Raw genomic sequence first — 17,595 nt, forward strand, 5'->3', positions numbered from 1 at the left:
TAAATGGCCGTCCTGGCCAAAGGTGAATCTTGTCTGAGGGTGAGATCGCTACAATATACAATGATAATTGACAATATACAATAACCCCCAAGCGCTTTCTGTTGGAGCTCGTTGGTGCACAGGTGGCAGCTCTCTGAGCTGCAGGCAGGACAGCAACCGCTGAACGGCCCTCCAACTCGCCGGTGATCCAAGCGAGACGAGAGAACGGGTGTGTGTGTATGTCAGTGTAAATGCAGTTGACGTTACTCACGACCGATCACTCAGAACCGGGAGATTCCGCTCAGTCCTGACTCAGAGGATGGGAGGCAGCTATGTCTCCGGTGGAGGATGTTGCTGCAGTCAGCCGGCAAACCTCAACAGCAGCAGCGGGTAGTTGGCGGTTGGCACTCCGGTGGGCCCAGCACCGGAGGCAAAACGCAGTCGTCCCTGGGAGGTCTGGCTCCGGTGGGCCCAGCACCGAAGCACAATAGAGTCCGTCTCCGAAGGAGAATGCAACCACGTCTCCTAGTTAGCTAATGTTAGCTAAACTGGCAGCTAACTTAAGATAGTTCTATAACACAAAGTCAATCAATCAATCCCGAGACAGGTCATCCCACACCTCCGCACTGATGCACGCATGTGGGCCTAAACACACCGAGAAGTGCGAGTGGTCTCCAACGGATGCAGCACTGACTGGCGGAGCAGAGAAAACAGTGACCTCTCTCTTCTTAGGGCAACTGGGACAATGAGCCTTCTCCTCTCTGAGGAGATGGAACCTTCACATTCCCTGCGATTTCGCGGGCATAAACAAATAACAAATAATGATTGGCTGAGTATAAAATTCAAATAAAACTTATCAAACAAATACATCTGATTGGTCTACAGAATTCTATATCACAACATAAACATTTAAACAAAGCATTTTGGTCATTGTAGTGACAGGGGAAAACACAGGAATAGAGGCTAAACTGCAAACACTTTTTGCAGGTGCTTACATATATATATATACAGAGGCGGACAGAGTACACAGCTTCATTACTTGAGTAAAAGTACAGATACCCCTTGCTAAATTTTACTCAAGTACAAGTAAAAGTACAACAGTCAGATGTCTACTTAAGTAAAAGTACTGAAGAAAAGTACTTGAGTATCAAGAGTACAAGAGTACATTTTCTAAATATTGCATTACTACTGCCACAGTGCTTACATTTATGTACAGAAACGTCCTACATGGAGTTATGAAAAATGTTAATGTGGAGAATGTAAAAGGAATTGAAAGTAAAATCGAGTCATTTTCATCTTTTTACCATGTTGCCAGAGATGGACAGTTTTTATAATACATGTACTTAAAATACGTATTTCAAATACAAAATGCTATTTTGTAATTGAAACACTTGAAGCGAAAACTATCATTAACTTGTTCAGCAAATTGAAATAGTCTGGCGAGGTGGGGCCACGGGTTGGCACATTCCCAGCATCCAGTAACCTGCTGCGTCTTCATCAATTGTTTCGTCCATGGTTTCGTCTCTTATCTAAATCTAACCATGGAGTTGACTTTGGCGGAAAGCTGAAGGTGATTGCTGATAGGCTGTCCCAATCAGTGGTGCATGCACAATCCAATCACGTTTGAGAGGGAAACAACAAATTGAGGGTTTCCGAGATTCTTCTTTTTTTTAAGTTGTAACGGCTACTCACGGTTATGGATAGAAATGTAGTGGAGTAAAGAGTACAATATTTGCCTCTCAAATATACTTGAGTAAAGTCATGAGTACTCCCCAAAAATGATACTCGAGTAAAGTACAGATCCCTCAAAATTGTACTCAAGTACTCAAGTAAATGTACTCTGTTACTGTCCGGCTCTGTATATATATATATATATATATATATATATATATATATATATATGGCAGATATATATAGTAGACATAGTATACATATATATATATACACTGTCTAGTCTGTGAGTTGTGGCATGTCCAAAACCAAAGGAAAAATAGTCTGGATAAGCCAAGAAGCTAATGAATTAAGCAACATTGTACAAGTAACAAGTAATTATTCCTGTAACTTCGATCTAAAATTAATTAAGTTTGATGGTCGTTTATAATCCAGGGAGATATCTTAATCTTTTTCGTAATGATGCGCAAGGTAAGTTGAAGGCGGGTTGGAGACTTGTTTGCTGAGGCTGTACGTCATAGACGGAGAGACTGGGGATCGGTGTGAAAAGTGAAACACCGGAAAGCTCAATGAGAAAAAAGTGTGCGACACAAGCGCTGCTCATCGACATGAGCGCAGTCATTTCAGCACCGCGTTGAGAGCAGACAGCGCAAAGCGGTGCGGAGAGTGTGTGTGTGTGTGCATGCGGAATCAACCAGTGGCACTTTCGTGTGGGACTTCGGTATGAGATGCAGCGAAGAAGAAACTAAATTAGAGAAATCAACTTCAAATCTATAGACTTAGAGGGATATTCGGGATCGCAGAGCTTGTAAGAGACATAAAAAATATTTCCCACCGCTTGTTCCGCTACACTCGGCACTGAGCAACAATGTGGTGATCTGCAGTCTCAGATGCAGCTTGGCTGGTAACGAGTGTGGGAATTGGTGTCTGTTCCGGCGAAGGAGTGGTGCGGTGCTGCCGAGCGAGGAGCCCCTCCATTCAGAAGGATGCTCGTGGGAAATGCCTGGAGACAGAGAGGACGAGATTTGTCAAAAGGCACTAGAACTCTTGTCAGATCTCTGCTCTAAGGGCGAAGTACAAAATGATAATTGTTTGGATTTCATATACTATTTCCGAGACTTGGCCAGACCGAGGTACTCCGACTCAGGTAGGTGTCTGATGCTCGAATATTGCAGTGGCGGTAGGCTACTGTCTTTTCTGTGCTATCATATAGCCTATAGCCGAAAATCACTTTTTTTTAAATAAAGTCAAAAAGTCATTTTTACCCATTTATTGAGTAAACGGCAGTAATAACTTGAATGATGCTGATCACGAAAGGACACACATGCATGCACGGACAATTTAAATCACAATAGACTTGTTGCATTGACTTTTAGCATTCCTCCAATAAGTGATAGCGGGTGTGCCGCTTAACACTTGTGCCATCGCCTTTCGCTTTACGTTTTATGAAATACTTTTCAAAATCAGTTTTAATTTCATTCATGCAAACAATGGAAATTGTGACCTACTGTATATGCCGAATTTGATATGTTCCATAAGGATAGAGAGAACAAGGACGGAGTCAACTGGCAAAGATAACCTAGGTTAAGCTCAGTATCAGTATAGAAGCGTTATTAATAATGACTGGCAAAGATAACCTAGGTTATAGCTCAGTATCAGTGTAGAAGTACTACTACTACATCTTGCTGCGCTTCTGAAAATGAAGTCAAATGAAAGCGCGCTGTCGTTGGTTGCGAATAAGGACATTTAGGCAAAAGAGCGTCCCAAGCACAAGAGTGACACATCGCACTGCCGGCCATTATGTAGCCTAAGCATGACAAACTATATAGAATGAATACCATTTTAAACTCTGTTTCACACACACACACACACACACGCACACACACACACACACACTCACACGCACGCATGCACGCACACATGCACTCTCATACACGTTTTCCCCGAAGAGTACGTGACCCATTTATCGCTCGTAAGCGTGTGATCTTGTTGTCTTCATCGCGGAAGTGAGACAGCAGTACAGATGGGAGTTTTTTGGTCACCCTCTCATGCAAGATTAACTCTGAAGACATTGAGGCGCAAAGTGAGAACACAGCAGCATTGCGGTAGCTTTGGGAAAGACGGACTCTGAACAGGTCAGAGTGATAGCACGAACCCGTTTGCACGAACACAGAACATCCTCAAGGGTCTAAATGGTGTTTCATAGAATAGCCTACTATAAGTATCCAGGCGCCTTCTCAGTTCAATTAAAAACCAATAAGAAGACGGAATGGGGGGATGGAATGCCTGTTAGCTACCTGTCATTGTGAATTGGAATTAGAGGGACTTGAAATGGCACTAGGGTAACATGTACTGACAACCATGAATAAGCACTAATGACTATTGCAAATATGAATCCTTTTGAACAATCAGATTCATATAATTGTGTAAGTATATTCATGGATCGGATACTGGACTTCATCTCTGACAGTGTAAATAAAACCAATTGGCATACATTTTTGATTATAAAGGTTTAAAATGTTAGATAATACTTAGAAGAAATGTAAACAGATAAGATCCAAGACAAGGGTGTAGCTGAGATGAGGCATTGTCTTTCTTTACTAATTCCAGACGTCTGTAAAAGCCCCACAGAAATGTTCTGCTGTGAGACTTCTGCTCGCCTGACCTAGACCCTGTTTGATATCCATTCCATGCCTGTATAAAGGCGACCTGAACCCTGTTCGATACCCATTCCATGCCTGTATAAAGGCTCCTGTGCTGAGCAATTATTTGAAATACCTACATGCTCCTCACCATACTGACAGCCGTGAGTGGGAGGTAACGTTGTTGCATAGACCCACAATGGCTTAGTCTTTTCCCAAAGCCCCAGGCCTGGTTTTTAATAAATCACCACAGCTGAGAAATGCCTCTTCAATTTGGATGAGATGGATCAAAAGAACGTAGAGATGGAGACGGAGAGGATAGAGAGAGAGAAAGAGAGAGAGAGAGAGAGACCCTTGAAAATATTGAAATCCGCAAGCCATGTCAAATCCACACGAGGCAGAGGCTTGCCTGCCAGCCTGCAGTGTTCTCTTGTACCTCTCTGCTCCGTACACGTTGAAAACAACAGTATTTTCATATGGAGTTGAAACCGATGCCACCAGTGATATCTCCTTCCAGCAGCACCATGAGACACAAGAGACTGCTTGTGACCAAGACTTTTCCAAGTCAGGCATGAAGAAAACAGATGCCTCCAGACATCTGTGCTAGTAGTAGTGCAAATGTGTGCCACAGATATTTACAGTATACACACTCATGTACATGCTGGGGGTGGGGTGGAGTGTGTGTGTGTGTGTGTGTGTGTGTGTGTGTGTGTGTGTGTGTCTGTGTGCGTGTGTGTGTGTGCACACTGTATACCGGTTGCTGAGTGGTCTGTAATGACCACCCCAAGGGAAATTAAAACACATCTCTCAAAATCAGGTCAGAGCCAGTAAGTGGCTGTGTGAAAGAAACTGACCTGTATAATGCCCACCATCATCATTCCCTCACAGGCTGGGAAAGATTAATCACTGTTTGAATGAAGGTGAAGGACAATGATCAAATTTCATCAGTGAAAAAAAAAAGATGTGGTCTTTCTACGACCTACGAAACATATTTCCATATGATTAAGGAATTATCAAGCTGTCTGAGGATACCAAAGATACTTCCAAAGTACAAGATACTGTTTGACTTCCTGTTGACTGCCTACAACATGGCATGCACAGTATCTGATACACTGCACAGAGAGTAATTTCAAATATACACAGAAGAGATGTTAAATTCTTAGTGCTATAGGTAGGGGATTTCACACAGCAGCCATTCAAAAACAAAACCTTATCAAAAACAGAATCACTAACAAATTATCCTTTGTGGGCAAAAAACATCACCAACAGAACAGCCTTCAAGAGCATTTCACAGGGGTTATCAAGCAGGCACTTTCCTTCATGGGTGTTTCATTAAATTAAGCTCACGACACCATCAGAAGGCTCAACAGTGGTATCTGGCGTCCCAGACCTGCCCCTCTCCACACTCATGATGGACTCTCAGAAAACAACAACCAACAAATTCTTCGGTCATTCCTCTTCATTGCTGTGAGAGAAAGAAAATGGACTTAAGGCAAAGAAAAAGAAATGGTGTGCAAGACTGTGTCTCATGTTTCCACAAACCTGTAGGAACTGTCAGCAGCACTAAGGCTGGTGTGATATGTATACACACGGCGCCCACAGTCTACTTCTCCGCCCCAATGGAAAGATGGAGGCGGATAAACACCATAAACATTCCTTAACACCAACATCTCCAGAGAGTTTTGGAGTCAAACAAGCGTCTTTATCTTTTGGATTCCAGGCTTGATGCCCCACACGTCAGTTTAGTTCTTTGATGATCAATAAAAGGCCCCTGCCAGCTTTCTCATTCACATTCGGTCCACTCACAAGGTCTAGCAGAAAGACACAAAGGCAAGACTCATCTGGAATGCAGTTATGATTGTCCAGAGACATGCCTCCGTGTAAGGAATAAAACGGAAATTGAATGGATGTCAAAGACCCTGCCTTTCCATATATAAGATGCAAAAAAGTAAACATTATGTCCAGAGAGGTTGAAAAGTAAATTGTATACCATGTCAAATGCCACAGATTCAAGTTTGAAACTGCTGTTGTTACAATCTGTCAGAATTGAAATAGTGTTGTGGATAATGACATAGAATATTACACCTTTGTCACAAGTCTTAATGGAAATGAGTAGACTTTCTGTTTTCCTGAAATCAGTCTCAGCACAACTTGTTGTCCAAATATAATATAACCAAATAGAATGAACCAAACTGATTAATTAAATTACTTTATTTTCATTCTGATCATTTTATCATAGGTATGGACAGTGACAGGTATAATAAATACCTAACCAACAGTTCCATGACATGTAGGGAGAAATCATGGGAGAATGTTCATGAATTAACTATGCACTTTTATGTTGTACAGGAATACAGAGGAAACCATAGGATATGTGGAAACAAAGACCAACAAATGCATGTGTATATGCAAACAAGTCTTCTATTCCTTGACTTGCAGGAAAATAATGTGGCCTCATTAATGAAAGCCCAGAGCTGTGAATATTGTATTGGGCTTTAGATTCTGAGGGAATATGTAATGCAGCAAACCCTCCCAGTAAATTTCCACTGGAATCAAAGGCATTGGGCCTCCCATGCTCTTGCGTACACACATTCATTTGGATTGCTATTTTTCTTCCAATAACATTTACCCTTTGGTTATTTAACTGAGTGTCGAGGATGTATCTAATCTTCATAATATTCCTCAATCTAAACTGTTCATTGAACCAGGCAGTGAGACAATATAGGCAGATGTCTTCTGTCAGATGGTAAAAACTTGTCTACAAACTGCTGAGCATCCTCCTCTGTCTCTATAGAGGCCAGGAGCACCCACAGAAACGAAGCTTAATTGACAAGAGAGAAAAATTAATTGCAGAAGCACTTTGTGTTTTTTTCACTTCTTTCGTTTGTTTGTTTTTTCCTGGATGAGAAATGGGAAGGCGTCCAAATAGATGGATAATTAATTGTGGTTGATGGCCTGAAATAAATAAGTTGACATCAAAATGAAAGATACTCAAACTAATTCTGTCATTATAGCACAGTTGCACTCCATTCCTTGGCACCATCTGTGAGAAATTACAGTTCAGTGGCAGGATTCAGAATTTTTAAACTCCATTTTATTCCACTCAGTGTCTAACCCCTGTCACAATGCTGTAAAGATCCCTGCAGCTCTCAGGTTCAAGGCGTCAGGGAGAACACTGAGCCAGGGAGGCAACCCCCTTCACAAAATGTTGCGTGGAACTTCTCGTCGTCACCGCTCCCTGTGAAGCGAAGTGAGAGATGATTCAGAGATGTTGTCGTGGCTTCTTGCTTATCTGCTAACATGTGCCTCTGCGCCTGCAGGACTGCAAGGCCGTGAGTGCAGCGGCAGCGCTGGGTTAGACACTGAGTGGAATAGTGTGTTTCCAAATACTGCGTGTTTCCCTCAGCCTTCCATCAGATGAATTCTGCTCCTGCCGGTGACACAGATTTTAGGAATAGAAGTTTGAAGTTTTAGAATGTTGCCATTTGGTTGTGGTTTACAGCTTCTTTTCTAATCACCAGTTGAGTATATTTGGGTCAGATCCCTCTAAATGCAACTGTGTCACATATGCCACCTGGATAATATGCATGTTCCTTCATGACATGCCAATAATACATTTGAATGATTGCTTTCTGCTTTTTTCTTTCACTTTCTTTTTGACAAACTGATCCTGTATTCAATTGTTAGTAGCCTTTTTTAATTTTCAATTAAAAACACACTGATTTCATTAGAGCTGCTATCCGTTATAACTCACTGTAATGGTGACAGCAGCCCAGTGTTCAAAGAGCAGCTGTGGTTGCCGCGGCGCAGGCAAGTCAAACGCGGGGTGACGGCACACTCATCCGTGAAAGTTATTTTGAAAAAAAAAGTGTCTGGGGACTGTGAGTCAGCCTTGGAGTGCAGCAGAGGATATCTTAACAAACTCTGAAAAAGCCGCAGTAATGTCTGCTATCTCAGACGGGCCGGTCCACTGTTCACGAGGGTGGAAGGGAGGCCAGGGACTCCCAAAAGTATCACTGGTGGGAATATTGCAGGACGACTGGCTATGCTGACTCCTTGATATTGATTGATATTTTCAAAGGATACTGTGTACTTTAGCTGATTTGGGCTGTAGGTTTCATTTCTGTTCAGTCATCTAAAGCATTTGTGCAAAGTATGCACATTTCATGCTGTAATGATTTTAATGAAGGAAAAAATAAATTGCTTGTTCCAATCAAAAAGTCTTTCTCATTTAATTTTGTATCAAACAAACATCCAAAATGTGTTCATTTCTCACTGATTGCTTGTTTGATTACCAAAAAAATCAAATGTATGCTCAGACAGTTATTAACCTCAGTGATACTGGCATGAATGTTTTATAGGGCATTAACATAAAAGTTTACACCACAGCTTCTGAAACTTTGCACCTCAACCCTCCTGACCAGAGCAGATGGGTGTAAACAATGTGCAACTCCAGATACAAAACAACTTTTTAACCCTTAAAGGCATTGGCAGAGAGGGTTAAATCAGAGTAAGAGTAATTAATGATCTTTGGTGTGGGTATTTGAACATTCTAACATAAGATTCCGTTCCACAACAAGATTTTAAAATTCTATGTTGAATTCAATGAACCCAGAGCCTTTTAGATAGAATCTATCTATATGGCTCTGAATGAACCCAGATATCCTTTAGAACGTTCATTTTCCAACATTCCCGTCACACCGGTGTGATGGTACACCTTTGCCTTTCACTGGTATGAGTATTGTACAATGCTGTACATGTTACTAGTGGAAAGTATTGAGACGCTCTCTGTGGCAGGGGCGTAGCACAAGATCCTGGGCCCTATGCATACTGTAGGCAGTCCTAATGGGCCCCCATGTCCCCCCCCCCCTTATGCATACATTCCAGACTTTTCAAGGGCCTTCCCTCCCCTTGGGGCCCTAGTAACCAGTACTGGTTTTACCCCCAGTCCGACGCCTCTGCTCTGTGGGTGCATTTAGTGCTGCGTCTTTGCAAGTGGTCAGCTCAGTTTCCCTAATGCCGCAAGTCTCTGTAAGTTGCTTTGGTGTCTTAGAACTGCCTTCCCTTTAATCTTCTTTTAGCAGATGTGTCCGTGAGCCTGCTATCTCTGGTGGTGACGGCCTGTGGTTTGGCCTTGTTCGGCGTCTCCCTCTTTGTCTCCTGGAAACTCTGCTGGATACCATGGCGGGAGCGAGGCCTTTCCTCAGCCACCAAGGAGCACCAGAGCCACCCCGAGCCCCCTCTTCAGCCCCAGGCAATCTACACCGAGGTGGACGCCGTCTGCGACAGGAGGGACTGCGCCCGCGGCTCTGTGGTGAAGGTGACGACGCCGACGCCATCGCTGGCGCCCACCACCGCCGTTCCGTCGGTGCCGTCGTCTCCGCCGCCGGTCACCACGCCGACGGCCACGGCGGAGGCAGCCATGAAGATCAGCCACACCTCGCCTGATATCCCCTTGGAGGTGCAGTGCAAGAGCCGGCAGAACTCCATCCACGGCGGGACCCTGCGGATGCAGAGGCAGACCACCGACCCAGCGTCCACGTCTGTGCGCTCCACGTCCCACACAGAGATCGGGTCAGTACTGCGTCAGTCACTCTTATGATCGAATTCCCAGAATGACTAATACTACTAATGCCATGCTTATGATGCCGAACACATTGCTGGTGGAGATAGCATGATTTAAGTGAAGCTGACTTGAGTTTTACCATTTAGCATCCAAGTGGGGTCACGCTAGTGAATAACCAGGAAAAGAAAAGAGAAAATTCAGGTCTCAGTGTGTGGGTCAAAGCAAGAGTTTTGCTCTATATATACAGTATACTGTATATCAAACTATATAATGATACAGCTCTCGAAAAAATTAAGAGACCAGTGCACATTTTTCTGATGTCATTTCACGATTGCTGAGTGACATTGGAATGAGTTGAGGCTCATATTCAAATGTGCACTGGTCTCTTTTCCCTTTCTCATTTTTTCCAGAGACTGCAGTACCGCAATGCTGCTGATGGAATGTAAATGTCAGTATTCAAACGTAAAAGCCACAGTGAAAAGCAGTAAAGAATAGTAAACAAGTGAAAGGCAGGCTTGAGAAATGAATAGATACGGTAGATATGAAAGAGTTTGGGCTGACATATATTGTTTCCCAGCCCTAGAGAAGCATTTGTCACAATCTCTCAGGCCTGAGACCATCTTCAGGTCAGAAGTCCCTCCGCTGAGTCAAGTGTATGGCGTGGACTCTTGTCAAATCATTCACACTTCTGCGCTGTGGACACTTGATGCGATATGTTTATGAGGAAGTACCGGAGGGGGTCAATTTGCACTGAAGCCAAAAGTTCCAGCCACAATGTTCCGCTCCACTCACCAAATAAGCCCAGATAATATGCAGACAGTGAACAGAACTAATTTTAAAACAGTGAAAATGTGCTGCAGCATTTACCCACGCATCCACCCATCCCCAACCCCCTGCCCCGCCATTCTTCATATCAATCTATTATGATTTCAAAATTCCATCCTGGCGTCAGCGTTCCCCTTCATTTTACCTTCAGGAGTGCCACTTTTCCCCACACTTTAGAAAGACTTCCCTGTTTAAGGATTCCACAGCAGTGCCGGCGTCGCTGACAGACAGGTGCGAGTACTCTCACCTGAGACGGATGAGACCCATCCATCCACAAAATGAACAGGAGGCTTGATGCAGTGGCTTCTCACCTGCTGATCCTCTCTCATCTCCCTCTATCCGCACCGTTCCCCCCCACAAACCCCAGCCATTTAACTTCTCTTCTACCTGTTCTCTCTCTCCTCTCCTATGTCCTGATGGGAAAAAAAAGGAATAATTCCATCCGCCGGCAGATGAACCTGTCCAACCCGGACTTCAACGTGGCGCAGTTCCAGCGGCAGGAGTCGCTGACCGGCATGAGCTTGGGCCGCCTCAAGCCCGAGCTGTACAAGCAACGGTCCCTGGAGGGCGACGAGAGCCGGGCCAGTGGGCGTGGCGGGGGCTGCGGCCGCCTGCACTTCATCCTCAAGTTCGACTGCGACCTGGAGCAACTCATTGTCAAGATCCACCGCGCGGAGGACCTGCCTGCCAAGGACTTCTCGGGCACCTCGGACCCCTACGTCAAGATCTACCTACTTCCTGACCGCAAGACCAAGCACCAGACCAAGGTGCACCGTAAGACTCTGAACCCCATTTTCGACGAGGTCTTCCTGTTCCCTGTGGCCTACGGCGAGCTGCCCTCGAGGAAGCTGCACTTCAGCATCTACGACTTTGACCGCTTCTCGCGCCACGATATCATTGGCCAGGTGGTGGTGGACAATTTCCTGGACCTGGCTGATTTTCCCAGGGAAACAAAGCTCTGCAGGGAGATCCAATATGTGTCCTCGGTGAGTAAACCCCTACTTACTTACGACATCACAATCAGAGGGCTTTTGTCCAAGTATGTCGACATACAGTATACAAGGAATCTGGTCCTGTTTTTCAGGCTGTTAAGCAACATACAGATACAATGTGCATACAATATACAGGTAATATGCAGCGAAAAAAGCCTGACGAACCAGACCCACATCAAGATCAAGATGTAGAGTCTGGGAACTCATAATTCACAGTGCTCAATCCGAGGTGGCGGGATAAATGGTTCTCTTTCAAATTCCCTCTGCACGCAATAGGATAGCGCTACAACTCATGAGTCCCGTGCGTTTTCCCACCAGCGGTGCTAGTTGGCTAGTTGATCAAACTTTTGGCAAGAAAAGTTGATCAAACTTTTGGCACTTAAGAAAAGCTTAACTCGTGTTGCGCTGTTCGCCAGCGGCAGCATCCATCTTCTTTGTTTTCAAGTAGCAGGGAATTCACACGGAACCGACGCAACTCTGCAATTAAGCCCGTCTACCAACTCCATAAACGACGTGATTGGCCTGAATGAAGTTTATTTTTTCCAGCTCGCAAGTCAACGGAGAGTTGCTAGACTAGCCTGGCTGCAAATTACATTTGCTGCCGCTAGGGTGCGTCAAGATTTCTAGGCTACAGCAAATAGGCATAAAGTGCATGAAGTGCAGGGCGACATTTGATGTGTGCACGGCAATTACTCTACACTCTCCCTCATAGATACACAAACTGCTCAGCAACACACTGGTGGCTGATTAGACTCTCAGAGAGTAGAAATTGCAGAATTTTTTATCAGTCAGTCAGAGTTTTGTCAGAGTCAGAGTCTTGAGTCAGAGACCTTTAGAGCCGGCCATCTGTGAGGCACTTGCAGTCGTGGCTGCGCTGAGACTGAGACCAGCAGGCACTGGGTGTTAGCGATAATGATGCAAAGTAATGGAAAGAGTGCAGGCTCCCTGCTGTCAGTGCTGTGGCCTCCTGCATTAAGCAAGGCTTTACTCTAATGAGACAAAAATATTGACACGGCACTAGTTACAATGCAAATGCTTGCAACGCAGTCGCCATGGTGATCATGGTAGATGAAGCTACTGCGTGTGTGCATACCCCCCCCCCCCCCTCCTCTTGACTCTCCTCTCATCTGTAGAAGTCTCAGTCCTTCAACATCACTCATCCTAGCTTTTTCTTCTCTCAGCGGCTTGGTCTGTTATATTCTGTGTCTTTTCCACTCCTGGTTTTACTCTTTACTCAACAGGGGAACGTGTCTTGTGTGCTGGTGAGTTCTTGTCATTATCCTGTATTTAAACAGAACACTGCCTTCCCTGTGCATGTTCAAGATGGTGCCCATGCCAAACGGCTGATCGCTCTCACCGCTGAATCCGTGTTCTGCCAAATCAAACCTGGTATTCTACATCTTTCCACACAGCCTCTGGTTGCTCTCTGCCTTCGGATTTGATTCATGTTTGGGATAGGCTTGATAGATTTGGGTTATGGCCCCCTCTCATTTCATGACGGCACAAGCAATCTCTTCCAGCCTTTCTCTGAGGGCATGAGTGATGGAGGGATCATATTTGGTCCTGGCATCTGATCTCCAGAGGGGAGAAAGCTAAATGAAGGGGTTGTCAGGTTGATGGGAGCCTTAAGGCACAGGGCACAAGCCCTCAGCCCTAAACTCTCAATGGGCCTCCACCTTTTATGTGACTGGTACGGCTCCGAATTCTGAATTACTCACTTATTAGTGTCTGAAATGTTCACCATAAAGCCAACGTATGTTGAAATTCCCTGGGGAATACAGCAGTGCACGCAGAGCCAACGCTCTCCACCTCTCCCTGTGGGTCTTGCGAAGCTGTGGAAGCATTGATTATGTGCCATAGCTTATTAAATATGGACATGGCACCCATCTGCTCTCCTTTCAGCATTCGTGTTTAAGGTCAATTAATTTCAGGCACCCAGCAATCCTTTGTAGTCAATACAGATCCAATACTTCAGTGGCTTTGCGCTAATGAAGACAGTAGTCAATCGCACCACGACAATGATAATGAGAGCCTTCCTTTTGAGCCCACAGCTATCAATCCATTTTGTGGTTTTGGCATCCATACTTTTTCAGCCATGGATGGTAAGACATTACCCATGGGAGACATTTATAAAAATCAGTCCAATTAGTTCTGCTTGTCCTTCTAATCTGCTTCAAATAGGAAATAATAAGGATGGGTGAAATTGGTGTATAATGATGAGCTTTTGTCAGCTGTTTTCACAATATGGCTTTAGTTTAAATTGTAGAACCAGAAGTCTTTGAAAGACTGTAATTTCAGTTATTGACTACTACATCACAAAAACAGCTAACCCATTTGTCCTGTTAATCCATATATGTGTAGTTTATGCTTTGTATTCTCAATGTGAGTGCTGTCTAGTGGACGTAAGTGGCAATTCTACTGTATACTCAAGAGGTTTGTGGTGGCAAAAAAATCACAAATGCAATCACGGTACAAGAAAAAAAATACATGTCTCCTCAACATATCTTTCTTTTTGGATTGGATGCTTATACCAAGTGTACCTAAGTCTGTTTTCTTCAACCCCTTAATTCCATTCCAAATCATCACTGACTTTGTGACACTATTGTGTGGCTTTTTGGCACATGCACGTCACACACTTTTTGTGCGACTTCATTGTATTATTTCATGGCACACCAAAAAAAAAAAATCTTGCTGTGATGCGACAAAGGGGAGGGGTGAGTCTTAATCAGCTCCTGAACTGGATTCCGGAGAGTAATTAATTCATGACTGATGCACACTCCCTGTCTCACCACCTCTCGTAGTGTGGTGGAGAGAAATGATTATGGCACTGGAACCATACACCCCCAACCTTACCACCCCCCCCCCCCCCGCCACCACCCAGCCTTTCTCTTCCCATCTCTCTTTTCCCCCATCATGTCAAGGTCTCCCATGGAGACCTCTTGACTCCAGTGTGTATTCAGCCCCTTTGTGTGAAACGGGCAGAATTTAAATGGCTCCTAAGTCCACATCCAGTCATAATGGACCGGATGAAACGCCAGGGAGACCTGACACACTTTGCTGAATATTTCAGAGGATTCTGCCAAAGGTGGGTGAGTGGCCTACATCCCAAACAGTGATAATCTGTGAGTCCATATTATGATAGTGAAGCCCTTAAGCATCTGGGTTGAATTGAATTTGGTCATATCATGGCTTACTGTAGTCTCTGGGGACCAACAGAAGTACAGTTATCTATTGTCGGTCTCCCTTTGTCAAGTCCAAAAAGCTGGATCCATTCTTCAAATTTACAAGTCTCCTTCGGACTTGATCATAGAGTATCTGTGAATCTCTGAAACTAATCCAGTTTTCATGTGCAGAATCTGGCATAACTGCAGCTTTATGCTGTGCCAATGTGTCTTTTCAGCTTGTATAGTCTCAACACTTCAGTGCTTTTGACAGTGGCAACACATTGACAAATAAGTCTTTAGCGCAGCCTCACAAGATTTCTCAATATTGTTTGCACTGCCAAGAACAAAATGGCTCCCAGTAGACCTCGACACAGCTAACCGCTCAAAAATGTGACCCAAAAGATATTACCACATCATGTTCTAATACATCAAGTCTCCTGGGGCGCAACAGGGAATGAAGAAATAAAGCCCGTCTAATCCACCTTTATCCAACCAGTGTTAGACCAAATAATGTGCAATAAAACAGGCTGATTACGGAGTCTTACCAAATATGCGCCTTGCTATGTTACAGAAATATTCCTATAGTGATGAAGGGGTTTAAGGACAGGAGTTGACTTTTATCTAATTAGGCGCAGGATTAGTGATTCATCAAGTGACTCAGTCGATGATTTTAAACCTTCATCCAGCCCACTGCAAACAAATCATACTGATGAAGCCATCATATTTCCCTCTCCTGGTGTTTTGAGCCTTGAAGCATGAGTCGATGGAATAGATTTGCATGAATATGGATTTCAGAAGGCCTATGAATTATGTTGTTTTTGGCTTTGGAATTAATTGCATGTATTTCCTCATCTTAAGCATCTCTCTGTGGTTTGTGGTACATTAATTACTGTTTATTTAGATCACTTACTGAAGGCTACTGTAAGGGCAATCTCTGGTCAATATAGTATGCCAGTGTATAGAAAAGCTGATACTTTACTGGTATACCGGTAAGTGTTAAACCCTGACTCAGACGGGCACTGTTATCGTATGAAATGCATTTGATGCATGTGAGACAGACCGTGACAGAAGAAATGGGATTTGCTCTTATTGGACTTAGCAGGGGCGTTCACATTTCTCAATTCATTTAAAACCAAAGATGCATAATGGTGCAATAAAAAGCTCTGCGGCAGAGGACGAGGCTGACATTTATGCGGTTTGCTTTCGGCCTCAAGTGAATGCCCCTGCACATTGCAAAGGTAAATGTCAATGTGTGTGTCATTCTAACACGGGGACACCTAGGAACAGCCTGGTGCCAAGAGACTGGACTCTACAAACTGACCTCAGCTAAAGAGGCAGCATATGTGTATAACCCCCATTTTCTCAAAATGTATTGAAAGCCAGAGATGCACACTGAGTAATTTGGGTTTTGTGCAGTGCATAGTTTTCTCTCAGATTGTGATTGTTTCACTTCATATGCTTCTCAAAATGCTGGTTTGCATGGATGATGCCAACACAGTGTTGTTTTGCTTTTCCCTAGATGATTATACTGTAGCCTGGATATGAGACTCTCTGACTTTGCAGCGGAAGTATGTATTGTAGATAGGCGGAGCCAGGCTAAGATGTCATAGTAGGCTACTAGAATGTAGTAGGCATAAGCTCGGAAAACCATAGCACAGTTAAAATAAATATTTTTTTGACTTTTAGACCACTGTTTTGTATTTGTATCTTCGTAAAGTCCTTATGAACTCATTTTTCGTAAAATGTACTGTTTGCTAATCTGCTAAGTAGCCTTCAGGGGCTCCTGGACTGTGTGCAGCCTGAGTGGGCAGAGGGCCATGTTACCGTGGTAGCAAGTGAACTGCAGGAAATAAAAAGCCGCAGTGACCTTTTCTCGATGAGGAAAAAAAAAGAAGAAAAAATAATAACAGTACAATTGTGTGTGTGTGTGTGTGTGTGTGTGTGTGTGTGTGTGTGTGTGTTTATAAGGTGTGTGTGGCACAACACCTGCGGGACTCAACAGGGTGCAGAGCACAGATCTAACTCCTCTTATCTGTGCCACAACCCACTCTGTGCCCCCCAGCGGTCCACCGGAGAAGCTATTAGGAAATTATCTGCAAATGTCAGAGGCACAGCAGCACTGTCTGAGTGACTGGTTGGCTTAGGGACAGTCCTGCAGTCTGGAGAAGGGAACACATTCTGCCTTGTATTCATACCTGAATCATATCAGTTTGATGTAAGCACTAGAGGATTAACTGCTTTTTAAACAGGCTTGGCTATTCTTTATGATGTCCTTCAGGCTTTCGGGGAGATTTAGAGTGTGATATTTTTATGAATCTCTTTGTATTGTATTTCTGCTAGAGAAAAAGGCATGTCTAATTTTGAATTAAGCTGAATTCATTCGCAATTCGCAAAAAGCATTGCCATTTTTTTATCCACTTTGCATTAGGGGTTTTAAGAGATCGTTGAGAAATTTATTCTACGTGTGTGACGAAGTGTCTGAAGAGAAAGTCTCACATTATCTGGGAAGTTATTTTCGGAGCATGTGTTAATTGAGCTGTTACTTTCTACAAGGGAGCTGATGTGGTGTTAAGATCTATTACGAGAAAGAAGGAAGGAGAAAGGGGGCTAGTCTCCAAAGGGTCACACACACACACACACACACACACACACACACACACACAGAGGGAGAGGCTGCCCCCGAAGAAATGGGAACTTGCTGTCACCGTCATTGAAAGAATCCACTTATAATACATGTGCTACAATCTCTAGAGCAG

General features: G+C 44.0%; 1 protein-coding gene across 1 annotated transcript in view; it reads left to right on the forward strand.

Annotated features, from left to right (window-relative positions):
* The first annotated feature begins 2,353 nt into the window (after positions 1 to 2,353).
* The window catches only part of syt9a (synaptotagmin IXa), a 22,727-nt gene continuing 7,485 nt past the window's right edge, over positions 2,354 to 17,595 (forward strand). Inside the window, exons 1-3 of the mRNA XM_076288074.1 lie at positions 2,354 to 2,797; positions 9,377 to 9,866; positions 11,114 to 11,669. Coding sequence (XP_076144189.1) covers positions 2,650 to 2,797; positions 9,377 to 9,866; positions 11,114 to 11,669 — 1,194 coding nt within the window. The 5' untranslated portion in view covers positions 2,354 to 2,649. The remainder of the gene's footprint in view (positions 2,798 to 9,376; positions 9,867 to 11,113; positions 11,670 to 17,595) is intronic.

This window comes from Alosa pseudoharengus, unplaced genomic scaffold, assembly GCF_046254945.1.
Source record: "Alosa pseudoharengus isolate Yale_2024_CS ecotype anadromous, Long Island Sound unplaced genomic scaffold, YU_APseudo_1.1 YU_APseudo_1.1_scf_16, whole genome shotgun sequence".
NCBI lineage: Eukaryota > Metazoa > Chordata > Actinopteri > Clupeiformes > Clupeidae > Alosa > Alosa pseudoharengus.